Here is a 14,385-nt window from a genome sequence, read left to right on the forward strand (position 1 = left end):
TGACAAAAAAGCACGATAGCGTATTGGCAGACTGACGATTAAAGATCCGCAACAGTAGGCATCTCAGAAGATCGTATGGATTATATCAATCTTAAACTATTGAACCTGAAATTGCTGTTAGCGTGATGGTTGACGCGTTTGCTCACTCCGATCAATAACCCCAACCATAAGTTCGTTTCAAGACTTCACTAGAGCTCAACTGTGGAAACAATGAACTTCACCCGGAGAATCTGCTTATTCTCTTCAATAACAACGCACCATCTCACAGTTCTACCTTCGTCACGCTCAAATTAGGCTACGAACTGCTGCCCCATCCATTGTATTCTCAAGATTTACATTACGGGGAATATTCTTACTTCCAGATATGAAATGATAAGGTTATCGCAGCCACGCCTACTTTGAAAAACTGCGGGAAACCTATTTCTCAGACGGATTAAAGAAGTTGGAATGTTGCTAAGATAAGTGTATCGACTGAAAAGGTCGCTATGTTTAAAAATATATTTTGTAATTTTTTTTGTAAGCTTTGTATGTACTTATCGGTCCAACCTCGTATAAGCGAAAAAGCGTACTCAAAAATAAGTATTAAATAGAAGATAACGAATTAAATAATATATAATTTTGATATTGGTACATATCAGATTACTTATGTTTATCAGGTAACTCTGCAAAAATTAGTTAAAAAACTATTTTTTATCGAATATGGTTGTGGCAATATGTTGTCATGTGTGAGGATGATACATATTTTTTAATATTAAATTTCAAAAAAATCTCAGTTAAATAATAAAATTAATTAAATAAATCAATAATGAAATATCGCAGAAGTTTGGTGCTTAAATCTTTTGTTTTGGACAAAATGAAATTTTAAAAATAAAGCTTAAATTTGAAGCAATCTGGGTTTGAAAGAAATATTTATAATAAAAAATGAATTTCGTTTGCAAATAAGAAATGTATTTGAGACACATCATCCAGTTTCCAAAAAGTTTAATACATATACATACATACAAATATTTATTGTCAACTTTATTTAAAAATACTCTTATTGAAATACAACCTACATGCATAGTAAAGCTTAATGCGTAAATTTACATAAATTATTAAGTCTGTGACAATTATAAAAAATGCGTTCTTATACGGAGTCTATTTTTAGAGGCATTTCTATTTGAAGTCTTTTCAGTTTTGTCAATATTAAAATTTTTTAATGTATTAAATTAATTGAGCAAATGCATTGATAAAGCTAAAATGTGTTTATGAACAAGTTATATAGTAAAAACGGATTATATCGTAAATAAACATGAATTGTTGATGGTCATGCATGTTTTGGAACTTTCATAAAATCTAAAAATTAAATTTCGCTGTATACATAAGAATGTCTTTCCTCCAAAGCCATTGCAAAAAAATTATTACATGCGTCGTCGTACAATAAGAGCGTTTGCTAATTTTAGAATTCGATTAAAATCAACGCTTGAGTGAGCTCTCCAATATTTGCAACGGCCCCATATAACAGCTGGAAAGTTTGGACTTGTTATGCCATGGAAAATGCGAGCAATATTGCGACCGCTGAAGTTATTATCTGGATACATGCTAATGAGCGCGAGTACATCGTGTTCAATATCACCATCGGATACGTTTGAATTCTGAAAATGTGATCGTTTTTTTTTTTTAATTTGAAATTTTGTGAAATTGTTTAAGTTATAAGACTTACATCCGGTTCTAGTTTCAGTTCTTTAGGGTAATCATTCTGGAAGTAATCGCGTATAATACCTTTAAGTTGATTGGAACGATCTGGAGCATAGTTGGCGCTCATGCACGGCACATAATTGTTGTAAGCGACCAAGGATAGACCTTGAAACACATACTGTAGTTGTATGAGTTGTGTTCTCTCTTGTTCGACTGTACGATTATAGAGTGTATCAAGAGCATCATCTATTTCTTCGGGTATAAAATCTCCCGGCGCCTTCAACCGAAAACCGATGTCGTGGAAATTGACATTAATGGGGGAACGTCGCGGATAGCCATCGACTAAAAAATGTGAATATGTATTAGTAAATTGTAAAACTTTGAAATAGATGAAATTTTATCTTATTTGGGACAGAGTCAAAATATTAGAAAAATCAACATTACTACTACATAAAAAATACAAATCATTATATGAGTTTAAATACATTATTACCTTCAATCCACTCCAAATTTTTCAATTGATATTTTACGACGCCACTGTTCCAACCGATCGCTGCAGCAATATCAACCACTGAAAACTCAATTATATTCGCATCGTCCTTAAATTTATCTTGTTTTATTTCCAATGCGATTGCCATTGCTAAAGGTGGACATTCTTTGGCCGCATGTCTAAAATATATTATATACATATGTATATATGTATGTATGTATATTAAGTATGCTAATAAAAAACGAGAAAAACGCTATAGTTGTCTAATCTAAAGAATTTGCTCGGAAACGGAGCTCTGCCTTGCAAAATAAGCAATACAAAATATCGGGAGATATCTTGCAAATTAAAGTTTTCCATAGGACTTGATTTAAATTGGTCAGTTTGTATGGCAGCTATTTCTTATAGGGCAAATAAGAAGTTTCTTGGGGTGAAAAGGATGTGTGCAAAGTTTTAGAACGGTATCTCAAAAACTGAAGGTGACTAATTCTCGCACATACCGACGGTCGAACAGACAGGCAGCTAAATCAACTTTACTCGTCAAGCTGATCATTTCTACATATATTTATATATATTTATTGGAGACCCAAAGTTACAAACTTGGTAACAAACTTAATATATCCTATTTAGGGTATAAAATAGGTTTATAATACTCACTTTAGGTATTTTGCACCACCATATGAAATGATCTTGGCCATAGTATAAGCATTGCTGAGCACACTGATATTCCAACGAGAATCCAGTTCCAGATAGCATAACAATGTGGATATATTTTCTTCTGGTATATCCAATGCCTCAACTGTACGCTGCACTGAGAAACCGATTTCATGGCCGGGACAAATGCGATTATTTTCAACTGCATCTGTTGCTTTCAACATATTCGCTCGCGAAACTTGCGTTCTTTGATATTGCGCCTCTGATGTCTCCTTCTTGGCACAGGCACACGGCACAAACACATGTTGCAATAATTTTCTTATCACATGTCGATCAATCGAATTGGAGTAGATATGACGACGTAGCTCACACTTATCACCACCGCGTGCATCTAAAAATAGATGACATTGCGCTGGTTTGCCGTCACGTCCGGCACGTCCAATCTCTTGTACGTAACTCTCGTAGTTGCGAGGCATATTGTAATGGATGACAGCACGTAAATCGGGTTTATTGATGCCCATGCCGAAAGCAATGGTGGCCACAACTATGCGCAGTTCATTGCGCATGAAAGCGTTTTGTATTGTACGACGACGTGATGCCGGCATGCCAGCATGGTACGGTTCTGCCGCCCAATTAGTGCGCTTTCGTTTGCGTTTACCGCTTTCCGGTGCGTTTTTATCGTTACATTGATCCTGCATACAAGTGCGGAGATACGAAGCGATACGCTCGCATTCATCGCGGCGTGTGCAGTAAACGATTATGGATTGGCAGTCACTAAACCTAGAATATATAAAAAATTACTAAGGTTAAATTTACATACAAAACATACTTATGCGACTTATTACTCTTTTATAGACATGTCACTTTCAGAAATGGGTCAAATCTCTTTCTCTAGCTTAGATACACAAGATTAAGGAGGCTTCGTCTTTTAGGTTAACTTTATAACATACGTAACGTTCAATATAATTGTTCAGTTTGTACCGCAGCTTTATGCTATAATGGTCCGATATCAGCGATTCCGACAAATAAGCTGCTTCTTGGGGAGATTAGGACGTGTGACAAAATTTCAGAATGATATCACAAAAACTGAGAGAGTAGATTGCATATATACAGACGGAAATGGCTAAATCGGCTCAGCTATTGATTCTTTACAAAGTCTCAGACGTTTCATTTTGAGTGTTACAAAAATTTGTGACAAACTTAATATATCCAATCATATACCAAAGGACGATGGGTTTACCAATTCACCACACATGACTTTTTGAGCGCGTGGTAATTAATATAAGCGGTTTTGTATAATTATATTATAATCAAAATATAACTTACCGATCACTTAGAAGTAATTCTAATAAAGCAGCGTCCTTATTATCGTCTTTTGATACCGATAATAAAAGATTATCTGGCAATGGAATATCACTGATAACACCACGTTGTCCATCTGGTATTCCTAAATGGTTGATAATACTCAGTCGCGTTGGTAAAGTTGCTGTAGCGGTCAAGCCTAAAACCGTTTGAATACCTAAATTCTTTTTGAGCACTTTACAAATCATCAGATAACTGGGACGGAAATTATGACTCCACTGAGAAACACAATGCGCCTCATCAATACAAGCGAAAGCGATTGGCGGCAATTGTCGCAGAATGGCGCCAAAACCAGTCGAACGTTCACCAGCCACCACAGCTTCCGGTGACACCAAGAGAATATCAACTTCACCCGCCGATATCATTTCCATTACTTTGATTCTCTGTTGAGGCGTTTGATTGGTATGTAAGCAATGGGCACGCAGAAAATGTGGTACCCCTGTCACCTGATCCTCCATAAGAGATACAAGTGGCGATATAACTAATGTTATTGCACGCCTACGATGACTGTATAGGTAAGCAGGTAATTGGTAACATAATGATTTACCGCTGCCTGTACTTAACGTAACCAACGTGGACACGCCAGATAATATACGCATAATTGCACGTTCTTGACCTTTTCGGAAATTTGTATGCCCAAACATACGTAGCGCCTCTGTGACTTCGGCAGGTATGTCCTCACGCACATTACCATCGACATCGAGTTCATAAATGGGTTTAATTCCACCGAATTGTATATCAGATGTTTTTCCATTTTCAGAATTGGAATCCAGACCAACTTTTTTGAGAAAATCTTCGGGTATTTTATGACCTACATATTTTTTAATCGGTGACTCTTGAGTTGCCGATGTAGTAACCTCATCAATATTAATATTTTCAAATTCTTCATCGCTCTCAAAACATATATTTTCATTATCGTCATTTTCAGAAGAGTCATCATCATGGCCTTCCGAGACATCATCATTACTGTCGTTGCCTGCAACTGACTCATGATCGGAATTTTGTTGCGGTTCAGTGTCTTCCTCATTTTTTTGATACATTGCTTTATTTGCTGCAGCTGGTAATCTCGATATATTTCTACTGTGTGCCACCACAGCAGTCTGAGCAGCCATACGCTCAGCTTCTTCAAGGGTGGGAAATGGTGAGGGATCCTCCTCAAGTTGTGCTGTCAGAGGTAATAGTGAGTCACCCTTTATCTTGCATTGTGCGGCGAAATGCCCAACTTGCCCGCAAGTGAAACATGTTAGTACACCGCCATCACAACCGCCCATATCCATATCCGGACCGGCAAGTGCAGCAATTTTCTTTTTGTGGCGCCACATTTTTTTCTTATATTTAGAGTAATTAACATTTCGTTTTCCGCGTGCATATATCTTCTTTTGCAGATTTATCGATACATAATTTTCATTAAGTTTACCAGCGGCAATTTTTTCTTCAAGTTTCTTTCGTGCTGCCGCACGCTTCTCATCGATGATTGGCAAAGGTGTAGGTTTTTGACTAGTTGATGCTGTTTCCGCTTTGGCGACTACCACATGTGTGCTATTTATATACCGCTGTGCAACATCGTCGGCTTTCTCCAGCTCACTGCTTGGCACCCGGGGCGTACTTGTGAGATCACCACTCTCGAGTAGCATTGTATAACGCAACATAGCTGCTTCTGGTGGCTTCTCATCTGGTTCTTCGTTTACCTCTTCAACGTTCGTAGCAGTAACATCGTTCTTAGCTTTGGCAGGTCCTTTTTTGGTATTACTACTTCTAGTCCTACTTGTTCTTTGAGAATTGATTGTTTTTGTTTTCTTAGCATTTTCTTTAGTTTTTTGTTTTGCTTCCTTGGTTGTTTTCTTAACAGGCTTAACAGTTTTGCGCGCTCCTTTCTTAGCTTTTGGAGGTGAATAGTCGGCATCATCATTGTCATCTGCTGAGAAATCATAATGTTTTACCTCCTCTTGATGAGCATCCAAAGTAGCAGATTCTTCCTTAGCGACTGTTGCTTTCAGCTCATTTGTCTCGTTATTTTTCAATGGTAAATCACTACTTTCAATCGTTTGATTTTTTTCAATTGTTTTCAACACCCTGCGCCTTTTGGCGACGTGTACATAAGCCTGCTCCGCTTCCTCACCACCGCTATCAGAAACAACTGAATCGGAGTCACCATTAATATCGTTATTAACAACCGCACTTGCCTCTAAGAGTGTGTTGTGTGTTGTTTCTGGTTTAGTCTCCACATTTGTTTTTAACGTTTCTTCATGTTTTATATTAATATTATTAGTCAAGGGTACCACAGTTTTGACACTGATATTGCTCAGTCCAAAACGCTTCTCTACTTTTGGAGTTCGCGGCAATGATTTAGCTGATTGCGCTTTAATGTCTACACCTCCTTCTAGTCCTTCATCGATGGTGTTACGGTTAAGCCAGCCGGCATCTATATTTAGTTGTGTAGCGGTGTCCTTGCCTGAAAATTTACAATAAAATAACTTTCACTTCTACAAAATGAAATATATAGGAAATAACAGCTGAAGCTTTTTATAGATGTTGTAGTAACGACTACAAATATTAAAAGCTTGCTGAAAGGTATACCCGTTTGTTGTAAAAAGAGCTGAATTCTCACCTGCTAATAATGGATTGACAGTAACCGCTGTCAACGCTTGTTGCTCCTTAGCTTTTTGTACCAGTATTGTCTCTAAATCGGGTAAAACTTCCGATTGCTGCGGTGTATTACTCAAAGATTCTTGACGCGATATTGGTGTACCTATACCGGAATTAACGCGAGAAAGTGACTTCCTTGGATTGCGTTTACTGAATGATGATGCTTTTAAAAGTTTTGCACATAAACTGGATGTGAAAGGCTTCTTCAAAGCACCTGGTTCACTGGTACTTTTATCCACTTCTTCCTCAGTCTTTGAGTTGTTTATACTTAGTTCGGGTCCCCATGCTTTTTCATTTAATTCACAAAATTCTACCGCATCAAATTCTTTAATTACTTTTTCTTCGAAATCTGAATATGTCAAAACTTTTTTTTTTGTTTCATTGGACGTTTTTAATTCGTCTAGCATATTTGAAGATGTTGCACTACCGACTAGCGCGGCAATGCTACTGGACATTTGAGAACTTTCAGTTGGGGCTAATTCGCTTTGACTCTGCGATATTTCAAGAACACTAAATCCGTCCTCATCAAAAACACCATTCAATGTGTCCTCCAGTAATGAGGTTTTTAATTTGTAGTACATTTTGTAAGCATCTCGTATTTCTTGTGGCGCCTCACGGATATCATACTAAATAGAAAACAGAAAAGTTATGTATGCAAAAAATATTTTCACATTTTGTTTCATGTTTACTAAGCACCTTGGACGGAACTCGTGAAAATTTTCGCTTGAAATCGCGCTCCCATGTTTTCACACGTATTTTGTATTTTTGATACTTATGTTTAGGAGTGGAATCACTCATGATAGAATTCTATATATGCTAGAAATATATCCTAGCTTTTAAAATAGTTCTGTAATGGCAAAAAAATTAGCAAATTTTACTTTTATGTTATGTGTCAAATGTCAATTTTCGCGCCATACAACCTCATCCTAAAGCAGTGCTTAGACGATACAACCAGTCGGGCCAACTAATTCCCCGAAATTACATAATATACGGGAATTGGAAAGTATATATATTAAAGACATAAAGAAAATACTTTATAATTTATTTCCAGAAAAAGAAAAAAATCCAAATGTTATGTTTTTCATTGATAACAGTGGGAGGAACTGCTTTTACTTGATAATTGAATAACCTTAGCAAAGTATATAGTATGACTTCTCAACTTTAATAAAATCCGTACCGTACAAAACGAAAGAAAAATTTTAAAAGAAAGTTTAATTAGAAGCCCTGCAGGGTATTTATGACTACAAATAAATCGATTAAATATATATCGATTTTAAAGTAATAACTATTTGATGACCGTTCTTCGGCTCTCTTAGCTTTGGAGATATGCGAATAGAACAATCAACTTGTAGACAACACATGCACTGGCATCATCAAATAGTACCTGCTATCTTTAAGTTAATAATTTCAACAAAATCGATTAAATAATATGCGACTGCCAGAAACAGCCACTTATAGACAACATTTCATAAATAGCTGGCTTCTTACAACAACAACGATATTAACTAAGCCTTGGAGAGTAGCGAATAGAATAAGCAACTCGAATAAAACACGCATAACGCTAAAATTGAATATACAAAAGTGGCACTCATTTAAGGTTGCAAATTTGTAACATTTACTGCGAACTTCACAAAATAACAATTTGTAATGTAATGTAAGTACATTTAAATATAATATAGTATTATTTCAGTATTTCAAAATCAATTTATTAAGTATTTATAGAAAAAACGAGCACAGAAAATGAAATGAAATGAATTGCCACGGAGCGCTCATTTAACCCAAGTTTGCCTCTAATACATAAATGAGTACCTTTATTGTTTAGATTCGCCAAGCCTTTGAGAGTAGCGTAGTTAATAAATAATTAATAAAGTTAACATTGACTTGATCAAGCCGGCTTTTTTTATTAATATATATTTGTATGTAAAATATGGAATTCGTGCAATGAAAAAACACTTTAGAGATAAACTTTCTCGATATTCAATATAAGTATTTGAGGTTAAGTTTAGAAAGTTTCGATATTCTTCTTCAATTTCGTTTTATTAATTTCTGAATTATTTTTACTTCTTAAAAACAACACGAACACACGTCACTTAAACTTCTTTCGTAATATAAGAAAATACTTATAACCGACATATTTTAGGGGTAACTAAAAATGATGCGTTAATGGCAAACGGTGTGTATGAAGTCTTTAAATAATATATTTGTAGGAAATGTCTCACACAACAAAAAATTCGCAGCTTAATAAATATTTTGATTAAAACTTCACAAAAAAAATATTCACTTGTATAATATTTTTACCATTTTTGAATGCTTAAGATATCGAGTTTTATTTGTTTAATCCATTTGTTATTAATTAATGTTATTAATTGAAGAAAAAAATCGGAAATTGCTTTATTGCTTTTATTCGTAGTCCTTAAGCAATCCGAAACCAAAGCTCTAGGAATTGTGCTCTTTGAAATTTTATCTTTCAAAAAATTTAACGTTACCAATAGTAATAGATTTGCAAAAAATCTTGAATAAATTACATAGTCGTGTAGCCAAATCAATAGTTTTGTTCTGCTACGGCGCTAAGAATTAAGTAAACTTAGTTTAAAGCATACTCGTCTACGTACATATACATAAATTTGGAAATAAGTATTTATATAGTTACATATGTATGTTTTTATTGCAATTACTTAACTTTGTTGTGCTATATTGTATTCAACTAAAGCTGCTTATGTTCAACTTCCAATTTTCAATACACATGCTGTTTTTAAATGGAATCCATCATAGAACCACCAAAGTTTTAATTATACTTTTATGTAGTCTAACAATATCATTATCATTTTATGCAATGTATTATGGAAACAAAATTCTTCGATTATATGCTTCATTTTTTGTCGTGATGGTTGTTTGGACTGGTTTTTGTATTGTTTAACTATTTGCGGTATGTGCTGAATTTTCCTTTATTTTCTTATGTTGTTTTTAATATGTGTAGCCTTTTCTAGCAAATGTCAACTACATTAAAATGAGCGCTACATCTTCTGGTGTCATAGCTGGACAACGCCAATTGTATAGATAATATTGCAGATTGCCATCACCAGTACCGAACTTCAGGGGAACGAAAAAGTTTTTATTCTCCATCAAATCAAGTGCATTGAAGACGTCCAAATGTACATTTTTTGCCGATATCAACGCATCATTCATCAATTCCAACCATGGTGTTTTTGTAGACACATTATAAAAAGAATAAGCAGCACGTACAGTCTTATGTACTGGGTGATGCATCACCGATGATGGTAAACAGTAATAACTTGTCATATCAGTTATATTTCCCTGCTCATCTTCTACAACGAAACAGTCAACAATTCCATCTTTCGGAGTAAACCAATGGCGAAATTCTTCTTTTGAAAAAACTGGGCTCAAAGAAAATTTTTTGAGGTACTCTTCAAGTAGCTTCTGTGTCTTGTCCATATCTTTGGGTTGAATACGACGATATCCTTTAGTTTTTGGCTGATCGGGTAGTTTGTACAATTTTATCGTTCGTTGCATTGTCATGTTACGTGCTAAATGTGAAAACTTGACCTATAATAAATATAAGGGTTTACAAATTCAACAGAGATGCACCATCACTTTTAAAACTGAACAAATTCACACCGATTTTTACTTACCTCAACAAGTTTTTTGGGATTTAATGAGCGATGCCAATACCGGCATGTAGAGACTGGTTTAGGCAGTACAACTCCCGCGGTGTAAGCAGCTTGGAAAATTCCAGTCAAGTTTACACGGCGAGTAATCTCACGAATAAGCACCGGCGCAACACGTTTGCTACGCAATTTCTTATGAACGCATAGAAAATTTATCTCAACAGTTTTAAGCACTTTGTCATAACAACGCAGCTTGCTTGGAATGGCAGATATGAAACCAACCAAACGCCCCGACTTTACCACACGTACACCAACATGCCAATCTCGTCTCCAACCGGGTGGTTGCAATGACCATTTCAGAAATTCTGGTTGATAATCAAATCGAAACATAGCGTCATCATCCTCCACATAATTTTCATTCAGCAGGGTATATAATTCAGTTAAATCGGTGGTACTGTTCAAATCAAGAGTATCCCATTTAAAGCCTTCTGGCAAAGTATACGGATCCGGACGAATTTCCGAGATATCTTTATCAGGTTCAATACATTCATTTGTGGTAATATCTTCATTTAGTTTGGGTACTGGTTGTGTAGACCAAAAGGCGAATTGTTTCGACTGTCGGCCGGCAGCTGCAACTTCGGAAAGTACTTTTAACAAACCTTGATTTCTGAGTAAACCTGAAATTAAAGTTCCAATAATTTAATAAATTCACATACATATACAAATATAGTTACAAAGTGGCATTTTCCACAACGAATACACATTTGTACAAATGTTCTTATACACCCCACTTTTTGGCAAAGCATTTGCACGTTTTACAAATAAATAATCTATTCATGACGTAAATATTCTTACCTGCCGAAGTGGATTTTGCATCAGTGTGTTGCTTTTCGGCATCATTGGACCCAGATTCCTTATTATTGGCAGTGGGGTCCGATTTACTGCCGGCTACAGCGGCCGCAATCAATGCTTCAGTGGCAGCAGCTACTGCCTGCGTGCTTTCTAAAGTATTACTCTCATTATTATTCTGTATATTTTGTGGTTCCTTGTCGTTATTCGGCATTCTTAAAACTTTTGTTTTCACACTAAATGTAATTTAAGCAAATCCTGTCAATGTTATACTATTCCTTGATTCCACCTTTTCCGTGTGTAACCTAACGACAAGAATGACTCACATTAAAAATCTTTTGTCAAAACTCGACTTTTCTTCTACCTCCGAGCCAATATTCATTCACAGTAGCGAATTGCAGAAATGAGGTTAACTTGTTTTAATTTTGTTAAAATTCATTACTACACATGCCCTTAATTTAAAAATATATGCTAGATTCCAAATCTTATTGTTACATAACTTTTATTAAATTTTTTACATTTATTTAACTATTTTATTTTATTTCAAAAAATACTGAATTTATAACAGAAAGGAATTGACAACTGTGAATAAACGGCTTTAGAAGTGTTTATTCACAGTCATCTCTTTATATTTTTAAGTGTAAACAAAGTTCTGTAGCATTACAATGACAAAAGGACTGTTATCATTTATTTACTAAAATGTCAAAATCAGCTGTGAAAAGTATCAAACGATTTTTTGTAGATAACAAAGTGCTTAAAATTTGTAATATCATTTAGAAGTAAACATTGTTGTTTTATATTGTCTTTTATCTATTTGCAATACTTTTCGTATTGAAAGGACTTTAATGTCATCCATTACATGTAATGGTAAATAGTTTTTGATGCACTTGTAAGGTAGCAAATAACAAACAGCAAATGAGTAAGTACATATATGCGTATGAAAATAAAGCCCAATATTAATAACAACAAATTATATGCATTTAGCCAGCCACCGAAAATACACGTTTGCTTTCTTATTGAAATCTGGCTGATGTTGAACAAGAACTACACAAAATATTTCCTGGATTTCGTTTTAATAAAAATAAGGATAAAATTCTTAGTAATAAATTGCTAGCAGAAACACAAGTTTGAACGCCTGAATATGCCTAACGTGCCTATTGTAAAAAAAAGAATTAAATTCATCGTTATTTCCTCTTGCTCCCTGATATTACTAGTAATTCTTTATCGTTCATTTTTGAAGCATAAAACTAATGGTAGTCAGTCAATTCAAAATTTTGATAAAGACGATTGGACAGCGAACTCCCAAATTGGTGAAGATCTCGTAAAGGATTTCACCAATGTTCCTCAACACATTACAAATCAGCAGCTTCTAAATCAATTGGAACATGCAAAAGTTCAAATTTCAATATTAGAAGATCGAGTTCGTGCTTTAGAAGCAAGTACGCCAAGAAAATATCCACAGGTTAAATACTTAAATTATAAAAATCGAAAACGGATTCTAATTACCGGAGGAGCCGGTTTCGTTGGGTCTCATCTAGTAGATACTCTCATGGTTCAAGGCCATGAAGTCATCGTTGCAGATAACTTTTTCACTGGTCGTAAACGGAATGTAGAACACTGGCTTGGACATGAGAATTTCGAATTAATTCATCATGATATTGTGAATCCACTTTTTATTGAAGTGGATGAAATTTATCATCTAGCATCACCAGCCTCACCTCCACATTATATGTATAATCCCGTGAAGACAATCAAAACGAATACCATGGGCACCATCAATATGCTAGGACTAGCTAAGCGTGTAATGGCAAAAGTACTTATAGCTAGTACATCAGAAGTATACGGTGAGCTAAAACTGTTTAATTATAAATTTGAATTCTGTATATACAGTTGAAAACAAGAATGTTAAAAAAATATGCACACTATTATAGGTGATCCAACTGTACACCCACAACCTGAAACATATTGGGGTCATGTCAATCCTATTGGACCACGAGCCTGTTATGATGAAGGCAAACGTGTTTCAGAAACACTCAGCTACGCTTATGCGAAACAGGTGAAAATTACGCAAATTTGCTTTACATAAATTTTATATAATATAATTGCCGCCTAACAGGAAAATGTGAAAGTACGCGTCGCACGCATATTTAATACCTATGGGCCTCGAATGCATATGAACGATGGACGTGTTGTGTCCAATTTCATACTTCAAGCACTGCGTAACGAAACTATAACTGTTTATGGTAATGGCAAGCAAACTCGTTCCTTTCAGTATGTTTCTGATCTTGTGGACGGATTAATTTCTTTAATGGCTTCCAACTACAGCCAACCAGTCAATTTGGGCAACCCTGTAGAGCACACAATCGAAGAATTCGCATGGATTATAAAAAAATTGGTGGGTGGCAAAAGCGAAGTAAAACAAACAGATGCAGTTGAAGATGATCCGCAGAGGCGTAAGCCGGATATAACGCGAGCAAAAACCATTCTCAATTGGGAACCAAAAGTTCCACTACAAATGGGAATATCGCGCACGATTAGCTACTTCCGACGTGAACTTGAAAGATCTGATCGTTTTCAAAAAGACTCTAAAAAATATTTTGATTCTCCAGATTTAGAACGGAGCCAACATAGTAGGCAGAATTTTGTACCAGATAAAACTTAATATTGTTCTGTTTAAAAAGGACATAAGTAAGTTCGAAATTTAAGTGTTGGTTTAGACCGCTTAGAAATAGGAAATATTGTGAAAAAATTATTTTAAAAACAGGGTCTGAAAAAATAGAGCGTTATAATTTAAATAAACAACGTTATAATTTAAGTTATTTTTTCTGTAAATAGAAGTTAGACTTCATTCGTGTTTAGTCACTTAATTGTTTATAACACATCTTTTGAGATTCTCATGCCATAAGCTAAGCTAACAGAAGGCAGTTATTTTTCACTAGTCCAATGCAAAAGATAAATACGGTTTGGTTTGTTTCAGTTTGTTTGTATATTCATTTTTTACCTTAGACCTTAGAAAACTGAATAAATTTTATAAAGCAATAAAACATGAACATTTAATAAATTTTACGAGACAGATTTTATGGA

The 14,385-nt window shown here is 35.0% G+C and overlaps 3 protein-coding genes and 1 long non-coding RNA gene across 6 annotated transcripts; 2 read left to right on the forward strand and 2 right to left on the reverse strand.

Moving 5' to 3' along the window:
• Positions 1-995: 995 nt before the first annotated feature.
• On the reverse strand, positions 996-7,760 carry LOC105228001 (ATP-dependent DNA helicase Q4). Its single transcript, XM_011207596.4, has 7 exons — positions 7,523-7,760; positions 6,789-7,452; positions 4,145-6,632; positions 2,822-3,598; positions 2,171-2,346; positions 1,703-2,019; positions 996-1,634 (listed from the first exon to the last, which is right to left on the reverse strand). The coding sequence occupies exons 1-7, from the start codon at positions 7,622-7,624 to the stop codon at positions 1,401-1,403; spliced, it is 4,758 nt and encodes a 1,585-aa protein (XP_011205898.2). The 5' UTR covers positions 7,625-7,760; the 3' UTR covers positions 996-1,400.
• Positions 7,761-8,344: 584 nt separating this feature from the next.
• On the forward strand, positions 8,345-8,715 carry LOC109579659 (uncharacterized). Its single transcript, XR_002183933.3, has 2 exons — positions 8,345-8,480; positions 8,540-8,715. It is a non-coding gene; the product is annotated as an uncharacterized LOC109579659 (long non-coding RNA).
• LOC105228002 (glycylpeptide N-tetradecanoyltransferase) lies at positions 8,697-11,886 on the reverse strand. 2 transcript variants are annotated; one of them, XM_011207597.4, is made up of 4 exons: positions 11,666-11,886; positions 11,308-11,606; positions 10,477-11,129; positions 8,697-10,390 (listed from the first exon to the last, which is right to left on the reverse strand). In XM_011207597.4, exons 2-4 carry the CDS (start codon positions 11,513-11,515, stop codon positions 9,824-9,826), a joined length of 1,428 nt encoding a protein of 475 aa, XP_011205899.1. In that variant the 5' UTR covers positions 11,516-11,606; positions 11,666-11,886; the 3' UTR covers positions 8,697-9,823. The 2 variants fall into 2 exon arrangements, with proteins under 2 accessions (XP_011205899.1, XP_019846477.1); XM_019990918.3 differs by lacking the exon at positions 11,666-11,886 and having other exon boundaries at positions 11,308-11,635.
• Positions 11,887-12,017: 131 nt separating this feature from the next.
• On the forward strand, positions 12,018-14,376 carry LOC105228005 (UDP-glucuronic acid decarboxylase 1). Of its 2 annotated transcripts, none has more exons than XM_011207603.3 (4): positions 12,018-12,220; positions 12,286-13,145; positions 13,233-13,357; positions 13,418-14,376. In XM_011207603.3, the coding sequence occupies exons 2-4, from the start codon at positions 12,443-12,445 to the stop codon at positions 13,961-13,963; spliced, it is 1,374 nt and encodes a 457-aa protein (XP_011205905.1). In that variant the 5' UTR covers positions 12,018-12,220; positions 12,286-12,442; the 3' UTR covers positions 13,964-14,376. The 2 variants fall into 2 exon arrangements, with proteins under 2 accessions (XP_011205905.1, XP_011205906.1); XM_011207604.4 differs by having other exon boundaries at positions 12,290-13,145.
• The last annotated feature ends 9 nt before the right edge of the window (positions 14,377-14,385 follow it).

Source organism: Bactrocera dorsalis, chromosome 5 (assembly GCF_023373825.1).
Source record: "Bactrocera dorsalis isolate Fly_Bdor chromosome 5, ASM2337382v1, whole genome shotgun sequence".
Classification (NCBI taxonomy): domain Eukaryota; kingdom Metazoa; phylum Arthropoda; class Insecta; order Diptera; family Tephritidae; genus Bactrocera; species Bactrocera dorsalis.

Excerpts from the sequence above, each read along its gene's own strand:
- LOC105228005 (XM_011207603.3), top strand. The coding sequence starts at position 12,443 with ATGCCTAACGTGCCTATTGTAAAAAAAAGAATTAAATTCATCGTTATT. Across the intron at positions 13,146-13,232 it reads TAGTACATCAGAAGTATACG|GTGATCCAACTGTACACCCA; the intron begins GTGAGCTAAAAC and ends ACACTATTATAG. Across the intron at positions 13,358-13,417 it reads GCTACGCTTATGCGAAACAG|GAAAATGTGAAAGTACGCGT; the intron begins GTGAAAATTACG and ends GCCGCCTAACAG.
- LOC105228002 (XM_011207597.4), bottom strand. The coding sequence starts at position 11,515 with ATGCCGAATAACGACAAGGAACCACAAAATATACAGAATAATAATGAG. Across the intron at positions 11,130-11,307 it reads TGCAAAATCCACTTCGGCAG|GTTTACTCAGAAATCAAGGT; the intron begins GTAAGAATATTT and ends CTTTAATTTCAG. Across the intron at positions 10,391-10,476 it reads ATCCCAAAAAACTTGTTGAG|GTCAAGTTTTCACATTTAGC; the intron begins GTAAGTAAAAAT and ends TATTTATTATAG.
- LOC105228001 (XM_011207596.4), bottom strand. The coding sequence starts at position 7,624 with ATGAGTGATTCCACTCCTAAACATAAGTATCAAAAATACAAAATACGT. Across the intron at positions 7,453-7,522 it reads TTTCACGAGTTCCGTCCAAG|TATGATATCCGTGAGGCGCC; the intron begins GTGCTTAGTAAA and ends TTTTCTATTTAG. Across the intron at positions 1,635-1,702 it reads AACTGAAACTAGAACCGGAT|AATTCAAACGTATCCGATGG; the intron begins GTAAGTCTTATA and ends TCACATTTTCAG.